The 13,817-nt window shown below is 50.7% G+C and overlaps 2 protein-coding genes across 4 annotated transcripts; both read left to right on the top strand.

Moving 5' to 3' along the window:
* Window positions 1–4,712: 4,712 nt before the first annotated feature.
* Bax (BCL2-associated X protein) lies at window positions 4,713–9,921 on the top strand. 3 transcript variants are annotated; one of them, XM_011250780.3, is made up of 7 exons: window positions 4,713–4,874; window positions 5,345–5,396; window positions 5,493–5,639; window positions 6,292–6,427; window positions 8,113–8,231; window positions 9,479–9,513; window positions 9,650–9,916. In XM_011250780.3, the coding sequence occupies exons 1-7, from the start codon at window positions 4,841–4,843 to the stop codon at window positions 9,790–9,792; spliced, it is 666 nt and encodes a 221-aa protein (XP_011249082.1). In that variant the 5' UTR covers window positions 4,713–4,840; the 3' UTR covers window positions 9,793–9,916. The 3 variants fall into 3 exon arrangements, with proteins under 3 accessions (XP_011249082.1, NP_031553.1, XP_006540647.1); NM_007527.3 differs by lacking the exon at window positions 9,479–9,513 and having other exon boundaries at window positions 4,718–4,874; window positions 8,113–8,217; window positions 9,650–9,921; XM_006540584.4 differs by lacking the exon at window positions 9,479–9,513 and having other exon boundaries at window positions 4,718–4,874; window positions 8,113–8,217; window positions 9,654–9,916.
* A 1,808-nt stretch (window positions 9,922–11,729) lies between these two features.
* Ftl1 (ferritin light polypeptide 1) lies at window positions 11,730–13,672 on the top strand. The gene is made up of 4 exons (NM_010240.2): window positions 11,730–12,086; window positions 12,386–12,532; window positions 12,956–13,081; window positions 13,333–13,672. Exons 1-4 carry the CDS (start codon window positions 11,985–11,987, stop codon window positions 13,507–13,509), a joined length of 552 nt encoding a protein of 183 aa, NP_034370.2. The 5' UTR covers window positions 11,730–11,984; the 3' UTR covers window positions 13,510–13,672.
* The last annotated feature ends 145 nt before the right edge of the window (window positions 13,673–13,817 follow it).

The following is a 13,817-nucleotide window of genomic DNA, read 5'->3' as shown; positions in this document are numbered from 1 at the left end:
GAAATCTGGAATACCTGGTGACTAATATTGCCAGGGTAGCTCCATCATGCTTGCTCTTTCCTTGAGCTTGCTTCCCTTGCTTGGGACTGATTAAGTCTGGGTGTGATGTTGGGTGATATGGTATCACACAACTTTAATCCCAGAGGCAGGTGGAGGTCTGCGCCAGCCTGGTCTACAGAGGAAGTCCCTGGACAGCCAGGGCCGCACAGAGAAACCCTGTCTCGTGTCTCAAAAAACAAACAAATTGTGGATGTGAGTGCTGGAGTTCACAGCCTGTGTGAGTGCCCACAGCAGAGCAAGTGTGTGGGTCACAGAGCCTAAACTACATTCTTCAATGTCCTCTCAACTGGCTGATGTCTCCTTATCAGGAAACAGAGATACTAAGTGTACTACATCCTGCTTGGAAGTGCTTCAATGGGATAGTTTCAGCTTTAACAAAAATACAGAACTTTGGGCTGGAAAGACATCTCGGCAGTTAAGAGCACTGGTTGTTCTAAAGAGAACATCAGTCTGGCTTACAGAGCTAACTTCAGTTGGAGAGAATCTGGCACCCTCTTCTGGTTTTGGTGGGCACTGCACTCGTGTACATATGTATTAACTAAAAATAAAACAGACCTTTAACTAAAACCACACCTTCCAATTCAGTGTTTTGCCTTTTAACTTCTATTATGGTGGCGAATAACCATTGTCCTGATGACAACTATACTTTGGATGTCATATCTTCCTCATGAGGCTCAATGCTAGCTCAGTCAAGGCATGAAAATGGGAAACTTGGGGCTGAGATGAAGGTCAGTTGGTAGAGTTCCTGCCTAGCACACAACTGAGCCCTGGGCCCAGTCCTCAGAACTTTATAAACTATGCATAAAGGTGTGTGCTAGCACTTGGGAGGTGGAGACCAGAGAATCAGAGACTCAAATTTGATCTGCGATGTCAGGATATCTAATTTCTTCTTGTTCCTTTTTTTGTGCACGACTACTTAATAAGCTGTGACCATCAGCAATCAACAACCCACCCTACCTCTCAGGCCTCAAGCATTTATAGACCCTCTTAAAAATCCCCACACGATCTAAAGGAGCCTCATACCCCATCCTTGAGATTAAAATGAAAACATATTCTTGAAATATTTCTGTGGGTTTTTTTGTTTTTTGTTTTGTTTGTTTGTTTGTTTGCTTTTTGGTTTTACGAGACCTGTGTAGACCTGGCTGTCCTGAAACTCACTCTGTAGACCAGGCTGGCCTCGAACTCAGAGATACGCCTGCCTCTGCTCCCCCCCCCACCCCACCCCCCCCAGTGCTGGGATTAAAGGCGTGTGCCACCACACCCGGCTTGTGTTTTTTTTTTTTTTAAGATTTATTTATTATTATATGTAAGTACACTGTTGCTGTCTTCAGACACACCAGAAAAGGGAGTCAGATCATGTTACAGATGGTTGTGAGCCACCATTTGGTTGCTGGGATTTGAACTCTGGACCTTCGGAAGAGCAGTCGGGTGCTCTTACCCACTGAGCCATCTCACCAGCCCCCGGCTTGTGTTTTTTAACGCAGCCAAAATTCCACAATTGTCACTACACGTGTACACACACCACAGAGAAGACAAGGATAGGGAGAAGGCTTACTTGGTAAAGTACAGGTCACACGTTTGAGAGCCAGGCTGGATTGCAATAATACATGCATAAAAACTAGGGCCTCTTTTGTGCTGTGATTTTTTTTTTTTAAAGATTTATTTATTTATTATATGTAAGTACACTGTAGCTGTCTTCAGACACCCCAGAAGAGGGAGTTAGATCTCGTTACGGATGGTTGTGAGCCACCATGTGGTTGCTGGGATTTGAACTCTGGACCTTCGGAAGAACAGTCGGGTGCTCTTACCCACTGAGCCATCTCACTAGCCCCCTGTGCTGTGATTTTTATCGTTGTTAATTAGATAAAGCCTAGAATCACCTAGGAAGAGTATCCTTTGGGGGAAGGGCAGGTTTTAGAGACCAGACTTCTCTGTGTAACAGCCTGGCTATCCTAGAACTCACAATGGAGACTGGTTTGGCCTTCAACTCACAGAGATCTGCCTGCCTCTGCCTCCCGAGTGCTGGAACTAAAGGTGTGCACCACCACACCTGGCTAGGAAAAGGGTATGAAGGGAAGAAAGTCTAGATTAGGTTGGCTTGTTTGTGGGAATTATCTTTGTTGATTGAAGCGCCAAGTCTCAGCCCACTGTGGGTGACTCCATTCCCTAGGCAGGGACTTCTGGACTATGTAGGAGTGGAGAAAGTAAACTCAGCATTGACCTGGATACATTCATTCACCACACTTTGCTGTTGACTATGGATGTGATGTGGCTAGGCCCTGCTGGTGTGACGTTCCTGCTCTGGCTGTCCTTGAACTCAGAGAGATGGTCCTGCATCTCCCTCCTGTGTGCTAGGTTTCAAACCATGCACCGCAATGCCCAGCTATGTTGATTGATTGATTTTCATGTGAAACACCTCTCAAGGCCCAGGGACATATCTGACTTCTGAGAAGACTTGAGTTTCAAAGGCAGCCACTGTCTCTAGTACATCAGCCAGGCATTAAAGGATACATTTGGAGATCACCATGTGTCAAGCAGTGTGCTAGTTTCTAGGGAATTGAGAACAAATGAATACAGTCTTCTTGGGAAACCAAGGTAGGTGAGAGCCACCAGCAATGAACGAAAACACTGCACACAAAATTAATTACAGTGCTGTGAAGCATAATAAAACCCAGTGGTTAAAAAAAGAGAAAAGAAAAGAAAAGAAAAGAAGAGAAAAGAAAGCCGGGTGTGGTGGCACACGCCTTTAATCCCAGCACTGGGGAGGCAGAGGCAGGCGGATTTCGGAGTTCGAGGCCAGCCTGGTCTACAAAGTGAGTTCCAGGATAGCCAGGGCTATACAGAGAAACCCTGTCTCAAAAAACCCACCAAAACAGAAAAGAAAAGAAAAGAAAAGAAAAGAAAAGAAAAGAAGGGAAAAGAAAAGAAAAAGGAGAGCTGCCCGTGGTGGTGCACACCTTCAATCCCCACACAGAAGAAGAGGCAGGCAGTTCTCTATGTTCGAGGCCAGTTTGGTCTACAGACTGAGTTTCAGGACAGCCAGGGCTACACAGAAGCTGTTTCAAATAACAAACAAAAACTCTGGGTGCTTTCAGAGCTTTTTCAACAGAGGACTCAAGCCAAGAGACTTTCTGACACCCAGATAACTCTACCCTTCCCCTGCTCAAAACTTCCCCTGGGTCTCAGGTCTCAGACACCCTCAGAAGACTGATAAATTCCTGCTAGAAAACTCCAGAGTGTCTGTCCTGGCCTGCTGCTACTTCACATTATTCCTCCTCTTCCTCCTTCTTCTCTTTTTTTTCTTTCTCTTCTTTTTTTTTTTTTTTCCAAACCAGGGTTTCTCTAAGTAGCCATGGCTGTCCTGGAACTGGCTTTGTAGTCCAGGCTGACCTCGAACTCAGAGATCTACCTTCCTGCGTTCTGAGGGCTGGGATTAAAAGCATACACAACCACCATCTGACTCTTTTTTCTTCTTCCTCCTCTTCTCCTTCCTCCTCCTCCTCTTCCTTTTGCTTGGCATCCTAGGCTGGCTTCAGATTCACAGCAATTCTTCATAGGTTTCCATGTTCTGGGGTTACAGGTATGGGCCACCATACCAGGGTCTCTTTGCAACTCCCATCTTCCTCCCGGTTTCTTGTTTTGATTAAGGATCTCAGTATCTAACTTAATTGACCTGTCACTTGCTATGTAGACTTGTGTTTTGTAAGGTATGAGTGAGGTATGGTGAGGTGAGAAGGGTACCTCAGAGGGCCCATCACTGAGAAATCCCTTCCTCCTGAAGTACCGGCCATGTAGTATGTAGCACCAGATGATGTAGTATGGAATAGAGTTTATTTAGGACATGGGAAGTAGAGTTGGGAAAGGAGGAGAGAGAGAGAAAGGAGGGGAGGAGAAGTAGTGGAGAGAGAAGAGGCCCTCCAGGAACACCTGGAAGGCGGGGAAGAGGAGAGAAGGAGAAACAGGGCAGGGAGAGAAGGGGCAGGAAGTAAGAGAATAAGACAAGTAAGTAAGTGAGCAGGAGAGCGAGGAGGGGGCAAACAGTCCTTATATAGTAGGCTAGGCATACCTGACTGTTGCCAGGTAACTATGGGGCGGAGCCTAGAAGGACTGCTTCTAGGATGTCTCAATTTCACAGGCATCTGCTTGCTTGTAGTTCCCAAGGCTGAAATTAAAGATGTTGTAGCCACCACGTACAGCCTGTTTTTGTGTTTTGAGATAGATTCTTACTTAATGGTGCAGCTTGGACTCAAACTATTTTATCCAGGTTTGCCTCGAACTCTTTAGCAATCTTCTTGCTTCACTCTATCAGAGGTATGGACCATCACTCTGGTCAACTGGTTTTTTTTTTTTTCTCCCCAGATTGGAGCAATCTCTTATAGTGCAGGTTGGTTTTGAGCTCGAGGCAATACTCCCGTCCTGCCTCAGCCTCTCAATGCTGGGATGACAAGCATATCCCAGGCAAGCTTTGAACTTGCGGCAATTCTGCTTTAACCTCCTTAGTGCTCTCTACCATGAATCTATGGGAAGAAGAAATAATGGGGGCGGGGGGGGAAACAACCAACTCTGGGCATCAGTTCGGATTAAGGTCGATCCGCGCATGCGTTCATTTAGTACCCGCGGCCCCGCCCCTGCAGCGAGCGATGATGATCACGTGACTAGTCCTGCGGGGCGGAGGCCATGTTGCGGGGCACCCACGTGAGGGCCGCACGTCCACGATCAGTCACGTGACCGTGGTGCGCCGCAGCCGCCGGGGCGCACCCGGCGAGAGGCAGCGGCAGTGATGGACGGGTCCGGGGAGCAGCTTGGGAGCGGCGGTGAGGCGGGAGGCGGAGGACTAGGCCCGGTCCAAGAACCCTAGGACCCCTCCGGCTTTGGGCTCGGGCGGGAGCAGGCTGGGGCGCGCGGATCCATTCCCACCGGCTCATCCGCACCCCGAGAGCGGACATCCGCGTGCGCGCCCCCGGGCAGGCCCGGGCTTGTCGCTGGCGCCACTTCCTGCTGGTGGCCTGGGATGGGACAGAAGGCCAGCGCCACCTCCTCCCACCCCCAGCTGGGGGTCTGTTTGCTTTTGGCATTCTGCTCTCTGGGTTTGCTGTGGAGCTGGGATGCAGGCCGGGTCCCGCCCCCTGTCCATCAGAAGCAGTAGCCAGGCCTTCCATGCTACTTGTCACTACTAGGGTCCCCAGCTCTGTCTCCCCTCAGGGTTATGAGCCTACCTATCCATCCCCCTGACTCTCCCTGGGACCCAGGAGTCCAGGCACCCCTTTCCTCCTCTCTCCCCCAGGGCCCACCAGCTCTGAACAGATCATGAAGACAGGGGCCTTTTTGCTACAGGGGTGAGTGCGATGCTACTAGTGTGGCGGGATGGGCTTTCAGAACACCGCTTGGTTCTCAACATTCTGCTCCTCTCCCCCCTTTCCATTCACATGTAGTTTCATCCAGGATCGAGCAGGGAGGATGGCTGGGGAGACACCTGAGCTGACCTTGGAGCAGCCGCCCCAGGATGCGTCCACCAAGAAGCTGAGCGAGTGTCTCCGGCGAATTGGAGATGAACTGGACAGCAATATGGAGCTGCAGAGGTGTGCTTCCTGGGACCTGGGGTCCGTCAAGGGGTCTCCTGCCGAACTGGGCACTGTTGTTCTTCTCCCAAGAGACTAGGTATCCTCCACTCAACTCAGATAGAATCCAGAGCTTGTTTACGTGGTGGGCCAGCCCCTTACCCTTGAGCCGCATCCCTTGCTTGGTGGGTGTCAGTCTCTTGCTCGTGGATGCTTGGCAGGTGCCATACCTCCAGCTGGTTATGGCGGGTTCTAGTAGGCGGTGCTCTGCTACCAGGCTGTGCTCACAGCCCCTCACTGGTGACTGCTAGGTGGAGCTCTCTACCTTTGAGCTTCTCACTTGTGGATGCTGTGCAAATGCTGGACCATGAAGCCGTGGGTCCAGCCCCTCACGGCTGAGCCATGACCCAGCTCTCCACGTGTAGATATTTAGGAAAACATGCTTTTGCTCAGTCAAGCCCCAGTCCACATTCCCCAGGACCCTGAATTTACAATTCAAGGTCCCACTTTCTTTGCTTTCTTAGGTGTACGTCTTGTCTCCTTCCCAGTCTGCTAGCCATAGTTTCAGCCTGGGCTGGTCCTTGTGTCCTTCTCTGTAGTCTGGGGGAAAATGTGGGAACTCCCATACTGGGCCCGACATCTCACCCAGCGTCTGTTTGCCCCTGTCCTGTAGGATGATTGCTGACGTGGACACGGACTCCCCCCGAGAGGTCTTCTTCCGGGTGGCAGCTGACATGTTTGCTGATGGCAACTTCAACTGGGGCCGCGTGGTTGCCCTCTTCTACTTTGCTAGCAAACTGGTGCTCAAGGTAGGCAGCCGGACGAGCCCAGAGGTGCACCCCGCTCAGGTCTGTGAGGACCAGGGAACAGAGAGAGATGGCTGTGTAATAAATGCCTGTACCTTCATTTAGTCATTCCACAAATGTATCGGCCCTAATGTGTGGTGGGCTATCTCCAGCACCTGAACTCTGCTCCAAACAGCGCAAGCTAGCCCTTCCTTGATGGCGCTCTGATTGATGGTGGATACATGTAAGGTAGACTATTGAGATGGGCCAGAGAAACCTAGAAAGATTTCTCAGTGTAGGTGGTCTTAAACTGATCTGGTGGCACATGCCTGTAATTCCAGGACTTGCGGTAGGAGTTGAAGGTTAGCTGCAGTTAAATACTGAGTTTCAGGCTATCCTGAGCTACCTAAACCTAAGACCTATTTTTTTTGGGGGGGTTTTGTTTGTTTATTTGTTTTTTGTTGTTGTTGTTTTTTTTTTTGAGACAGGGTTTCTCTGTGTAGCCCTGGCTTGTCCTGGAACTCACTCTGTACACCAGGCTGGCCTTGAACTCATAAATCTACTTGCCTCTGCCTCCTGAGTGCTGGGATAAAAGGCGTGCGCCACCACGCCCGGCTTCATTACATTTTTTAAAAAAGATTTATTTACTTATTTTATTTATGTGAGTACATTGTAGCTGTCTTCAGACACTCCAGAAGAGGGGGGCAGATCTCATTACTGATGGTTGTGAGTCACCATGTGGTTGTGGGATTTGAACTCTGGACCTTCGGGAGAGCAGTCAGGGCTCTTAACTGCTGAGCTCTCTAGCCCTGACCTAGTTTATTTATTTATTTATTTTTTAATAAAAGCAAACAAAAACAAAGACAGAAATGGACGTGACAGTAGGTGTGGTAGTGTAGCTGAGTTTTGGGGGCCTGAGCATAACATGGATGAAGCCTTAGGTTCTGTCTCCTATCAGCATACACACAAATACCAAAGAGGCGCTGGGACTGCAGATCAGCTGGTGGTGCTTGGCTGGCATGTGTCCTGGCCCTGGGTCAGTGCCACATGAACTAGGGGTGGTTGGAACATGCCTCCAGTGCTAGCACTTGGAAGTTGGAGGTAGGAGGATCACAAGTTCAAGACTAGGCTGTGGTGGGGTGTGTTGGAGCAGGAAGTTGCTGCAGAGCCACTGTGGCATATTTTACTTGTTATTTGTAGTGCTACTGTCACATTTGGGACACTCTTGATTGTCCTCCATGCCATCCCCCACCTCCTTGATGAGGTTTCATGCCTGAGCTGACGGGTCTTCAGTATTGGAGGTGAAAGGAATGTAGGTCAGGAAGAGAGCATTGTTCCAGTCAGGAGAGCAGAGCCTCAGTTGGCCAGGAGGTGGTCTTCTCTGGTCTAGAAAACCACTCTAGGAAGTGACTTAGGCAGGCCGGGCAGTGGTGGCGCACGCCTTTAATCCCAGCACTCGGGAGGCAGAGGCAGGCGGATTTCTGAGTTTGAGGTCAGCCTGGTCTTGAGCCTTACCTCAGCCTTTTGGTTTTTACCTAGAGGGTGCTGAGGAGTCAGGGCTCCTGAGCAGGTAAGGGAAGCTTTAGTTTATAATTAGTAGAGGAGAGACCGCTTAGCAGAGGCAGAGGGTTAAAAGCAAGGGCTTGAGATCACCTCTGGGCAGTGGGGACAAGATTCAGTCCCCAAGTGTAATCTTCCCACTCCTGCAGGCCCTGTGCACTAAAGTGCCCGAGCTGATCAGAACCATCATGGGCTGGACACTGGACTTCCTCCGTGAGCGGCTGCTTGTCTGGATCCAAGACCAGGGTGGCTGGGTGAGACCCCTCAGGCCTAGCTATACTTGAGACCTTCCTGGTGCTGTGATCCTTTAATACACTCCTCATATTATGACCCCCAGCCATTAAGTTATTTCTTTTTTTTTTCTTTAAAGATGTATTTATTTATTTTATGTATGTGAGTCCACTGTAACTGTGCAGATGGTTGTGAGCCTTCATGTGGTTGTTGGGAATTGAATTTAGGACTCCTACGCACTCTGGTCAACCCAGCTTGCTTAGTCCCTGCTTGCTCTGGCCTAAAGATTTATTATTATCTTTATTTAATATAATCTTTATTATATTAAAGGTTATTTTAAGTAAACCGTTGCTGTCTTCAGACACACCAGAAGAGGGCGCCAGATCTCATTATGGGTGGTTGTGAGCCACTATGTGGTTGCTGGGATTTGAACTCAGGACTTTTGGAAGAGTAATCAATGAGCCATCTTGCCAGCCCTATAAAGTTATTTCATTGCTACTTCATAACTGTAATTTTGCTGCTGTTATGAATCATAATGTAAATATTTGATACGTGACCCCTCTGGGATCATGAACTAAAAGGTTGAGAGCCACTTTTTCAGATCTAAGGGTCAGCACAGAGGTGCCCCCGGGCATTCAGACAATGATCTAAGCTAGGTATCCTTAGATCTACTATCTTAGTGCCTCTGGTACCCACTGACTTCCATGGCCTGACTTGATTGCTCCCTTCCTTTCTGGAATCTCTCACATGCACTGGGTGATCCTTTGACGACCATCTTGTTGTGTTTCTCGTTTATTTATTTACATCGTGAGATGGCCTCCTGTATCTCAGGCTGTCTTCAGACTCACTCTGTAGCTGAAGATGCCCTTGACCATTTGAGCTCCTGCTTCCACATGTCAGTGTAGGAGCTAATGGGATAGACAGACCCCAGGCCTTGTGCGCTCTAGGCAAGCACCCTACAGGCTGAGCCTTTGTCCTCCCTGTCATGCATACAAGCCTGGTCTGGAAGTTACTATGTAGCCCATACTAGTCCAAACATGTGGTCTTCAGTCTTACCTTCTCAAGTGCTGAGATTACTGCTATGGGCTACCACTTCCAGATGTTAATCACGGGTTTTTGGTTTTTTATTTTGTTTTGTTTTGTTTTGTTTTCATTTTGTTTTGTTTTCCCATTTTGGGATCGTGGGTTGAGTGGGATACTTTTTACATTTGCGCGCACGCGCGCGCGCGTGTGTGTCCTTTTGTGCATGAGCTATCTTGCTGGCCCTAAGTTTTGTTTTCTGAGTGAGGATCTCAATAAACTTCACAGGTTGGCATTAGGCTTACAGCCCTCCTTCCTAGGGTTCCTGAGTGCTGGGGTTATAAGCCCAGGAGCGCCTTAGCATCCCTTCATGGGAAATCTCTTTCTTCCCCCTGCAATTTGGTATTGAAGTCACACCCATCTCTCTGTTCTCAGGAAGGCCTCCTCTCCTACTTCGGGACCCCCACATGGCAGACAGTGACCATCTTTGTGGCTGGAGTCCTCACCGCCTCGCTCACCATCTGGAAGAAGATGGGCTGAGGCCTCCCACTGCCTTGGACTGTGTCTTTTCTTCATAAATTATGACATTTTCCTGGGATGAATGGGGGAAGGGGAAAGGCATTTTTCTTACTTTTGTAATTATTGGGAGGGGTGGGAATGGTGGCCTGGGGAGGCGCCAATAAACCTCAGGTCCACTTTGGATTGTATGGTCCCTTGTCCGCCCAGCTGCCATCCCAAGCACAGGCGCCAGGCCCACCTGGTATCCCTGAGGCTCCAATCAGGGACCCGCTCCATAAAGAGTACACACCGCAGCTGCAGAGCTGTCTTCAGCCCTGGGGACAGGAGCCTGGAATTCCAGAGATCCTGCAGATTCTGAAAGGACAAGATGGAGGGAGGGAGGGAGGGAGGGAGGGAGGGAGGGAGGGAGGGAGGGAGGGAGGGAGGGAGGGAGGAGGCCACCGGAACTGGAGCAGACTCCTAGATGCTGGATTACCAGAGGTGCCAGAAGGGAAGAGGAAGCCATTTTAAGGGGACTTGGTCTTTTGTTCCACCCTCAATCCCCCAGTCTGAGATTCTGCCACTCAAATTTGTGTACCTCTCTCCTTTCCTTGTCCCCTGTGGCTTCCGGGTTTTATCTTTTTCCACCTTTACAGCCTTGTCCAGGCCTGTCGGGTTGAAGGCCAGAGGTCAGGTTCTGGAGCACTGTGGTTAATGAGTAACTCTGACCCCCAAATCAACAGACCACCGCAGACGTCAAGTCAGGAGAAAGATACGTGTAGGCTAGCCACTCCAGAGCCGTACAGCTGCCTGACCACACAGGGAAAACAGACCACAAGCCCCTTAGCCGGGGGACTTCTGGCTGTCAGCCCGGGTGTGGCCTGCCGCCCGCCCCACTGCCTAGCTGAGCTCAGCGTGACTCAGCAGAACTGGCCTTGCTACCCCTTCCACTAAGGGCCTCAGCAGCACATTCTTCCTGCTCCGCGTGGCTCCCTTGACCCATCTTACTGTTTCTTCCTTTAGCCCCTTTTCATGATTGGGCTCGTTTCCCTTTGCTCTCTTCCCAGGCTTCTGAGATTAGACCCTGGTATGAGCCCGTCCTGTCCTCAAAAGTCCAGTTGGGCCTTGCATGCCCCAACTGTTCTGCGTAAGACTGACTGTCTGTTTCTGGGTCCTGAGTTCTTGCTCTCCCTAACTCTCGGGCCTTTTGATTCCAAAAGAGCAACCTGCAAGGAGGCTTCTGGACCAAACTCCAGGAAGGAGCCCAGCAATTCTCCAAGCGCCATCATGCGTGTCTGTTTCTAGAAAGACAGGTTCACTGACACAGACCCAGACAGACAGGCTGACCAGAACTCCAAAGTCCTGTCTGGGCCTCCACATGTCACCTTCCAGAGCACCCGAGGGAGGTGCACACACGGTAACCCAAGGCTCTCTGCCCACTCCAAGCCCTCAAAGGGCTTCACGACCTCCTGGGTTACAGAAAACAGAAAAACAAGCAAACAATCTTAGTTCCTATGGTGAACCTAAAACCCTATACTTCTGGGCATCCCTTCCATTCCCTCAAGGAGATCTCTAGAATCTTTGGAATACCAGACTTCCTCATGACGTGACATATCCCTTCATTGTGTGCAATTGGACATATGGAGGTTCCCTTTGCATTTACAGACATTACCCCACACTCAGCCCATCCCCAGATCCATGTTCTCAGGCCCCAAAATTCTCTTTTGTGAGACACCCAGAAAAGGACCTCGAAGTCATCCCCTCCCCAGGGTCTCAGTGACCCGGAGCCCAGAACCCTGCGACCCCTCCAGGTTGCGCCTCCGGATCCGGACCACCGCCCCTCCCCCAAGCCTCCATTTCACAAGGCCTCGCGCTCCAGTCCCGTGACTTCATCTCATGGGACTGGGTGGGTGGGGAGCGAGGTTCCCCTCAGCTCCGGATTGGTCAAGTATACTTTTCCGTCTCCGCCTCACGCCACCGCCGATTGGTTAGTCTCGGGCCTGGGGCACCCCTCCCTCCGGAGGGTCAACATGCTATAAAAGGAGCGCTCCTTGCCCGGGACTTAGAGCAGCGCCTTGGAGGTCCCGTGGATCTGTGTCTTGCTTCAACAGTGTTTGAACGGAACAGACCCGGGGATTCCCACTGTACTCGCTTCCAGCCGCCTTTACAAGTCTCTCCAGTCGCAGCCTCCGGGACCATCTCCTCGCTGCCTTCAGCTCCTAGGACCAGTCTGCACCGTCTCTTCGCGGTTAGCTCCTACTCCGGATCAGCCATGACCTCTCAGATTCGTCAGAATTATTCCACCGAGGTGGAAGCTGCCGTGAACCGCCTGGTCAACTTGCACCTGCGGGCCTCCTACACCTACCTCTCTCTGGTGAGCAGCTCGGGGTTGCCTTCTGAACGGGGGGGGGGGGGGGGGGTCCATCACACCCACCCTCCTGCGCATGCGCGGGCCTTCTTTGTTCCATGCAGGGCAGAGACTGTGCTCCGACCTCTCCCTCTCCCTGCGCGCTGTGTACATAGTAGTTTTGTCTGACTGGAACTCGCTGGGCAGACCGGGCTGCCCTCGAAATCTCACACGTACTGCCTCTACCTCTTGAGTGTTGCGATTGAAGTTTACAGTGTGAGCCGAGCCACCGCGTTCCGTTAACTCGTATTTGTAACCTCCCGCAGGGCTTCTTTTTTGATCGGGATGACGTGGCTCTGGAGGGCGTAGGCCACTTCTTCCGCGAATTGGCCGAGGAGAAGCGCGAGGGCGCGGAGCGTCTCCTCGAGTTTCAGAACGATCGCGGGGGCCGTGCACTCTTCCAGGATGTGCAGGTAAGAAGCGGGGGTATTGGGCACTACCGAGCATGTGCGTTTACTTGCCATCCCCATAGTTTGGGCATCCGGATAGACGTCTTGGAAGGGAGTGGTGGCAGGACTAGTGTAGACAATAGGAGTATGTAGAGCAACTAAACCCACCAGGATGTCAGAAACTGGAAAATGGGGGTAATTACAGAATACAGATGAGGACTGCTGGGCTGGGGAGAGGCGGTGTCTCTCTAGCTAGCATGGAAATCACAATGTAGACCAGGTTGCCTCCTATCAAGAGATCCTCCTGTCTTCTCGCCCAGTCTCTCAGTGGTGGGATTAAAGACAGTATCCCATTATTTTTCCCCACTGTGCCCACTTTTCCTGTGCAGTCAGTTTTATATTGGCTGGGTGAAGGATGTAATCTAGGCTTGATATTCTTGTGTGCAGAAGCCATCTCAAGATGAATGGGGTAAAACCCAGGAGGCCATGGAAGCTGCCTTGGCCATGGAGAAGAACCTGAATCAGGCCCTCTTGGATCTGCATGCCCTGGGTTCTGCCCGCGCGGACCCTCATGTAAGTACCTTGCTAATCATTTCTTCCCTTCTCTGACAAAACCTAGACTGTTGTGTGTTGGCTTTCAGCTCCCAATAATTTAATCCTCCTGCCTCCCGAGTGCAGATTGCAGAAGCACCACACACAGTACTGAGGACACACCTACCTACCTACCTACCTGCCCTTGAGGGCAGGATTTTTTTTTTTTAAAGCTTCCTGCTCACACCTGTCTCTTAGAACTCGGTGTCTGATGTCTCTTCCTTCCTTTACAGCTCTGTGACTTCCTGGAAAGCCACTATCTGGATAAGGAGGTGAAACTCATCAAGAAGATGGGCAACCATCTGACCAACCTCCGCAGGGTGGCGGGGCCACAACCAGCGCAGACTGGCGCGCCCCAGGGGTCTCTGGGCGAGTATCTCTTTGAGCGCCTCACTCTCAAGCACGACTAGGAGGCCTCTGTACCTTCCAAGGGGCTCCCCCCTCTGCTCTGCACCAGCCCGCCCTGGGACCTCCACCTGAATGAACCTCTCAAGCCACTAGGCAGCTTTGTAACCGCCCTGGAGCCTCTGTCAAGTCTTGGACCAAGTAAAAATAAAGCTTTTTGAGACAGCAGCTGGTGTTTTTTCTATATATGTGGGAGGGGTGCACGAGAAAGAAGAGGTTGGCTGTATGTACTCCTGTTTTTTGTGGGAACCCACATGTGATAACTTACAGCGATCTCTGTGTGGTAGTATCTGCCTTTTCATGTGGCAAATCC

Source organism: Mus musculus, chromosome 7 (genome assembly GCF_000001635.26).
Source record: "Mus musculus strain C57BL/6J chromosome 7, GRCm38.p6 C57BL/6J".
Lineage (NCBI taxonomy): Eukaryota > Metazoa > Chordata > Mammalia > Rodentia > Muridae > Mus > Mus musculus.
The sequence above is the reverse complement of the archived record's forward strand: the minus strand, read 5'-3'. Positions and strand labels throughout refer to the sequence as shown.

Coding starts and splice junctions, on each gene's coding strand:
- Ftl1 (NM_010240.2), top strand. CDS start 11,985: ATGACCTCTCAGATTCGTCAGAATTATTCCACCGAGGTGGAAGCTGCC. Junction 12,533..12,955: donor CACTCTTCCAGGATGTGCAG/GTAAGAAGCGGG, acceptor TCTTGTGTGCAG/AAGCCATCTCAAGATGAATG. Junction 13,082..13,332: donor CTGCCCGCGCGGACCCTCAT/GTAAGTACCTTG, acceptor CTTCCTTTACAG/CTCTGTGACTTCCTGGAAAG.
- Bax (XM_011250780.3), top strand. CDS start 4,841: ATGGACGGGTCCGGGGAGCAGCTTGGGAGCGGCG. Junction 4,875..5,344: donor GGAGCAGCTTGGGAGCGGCG/GTGAGGCGGGAG, acceptor TCTCTCCCCCAG/GGCCCACCAGCTCTGAACAG. Junction 5,397..5,492: donor GGGGCCTTTTTGCTACAGGG/GTGAGTGCGATG, acceptor ATTCACATGTAG/TTTCATCCAGGATCGAGCAG.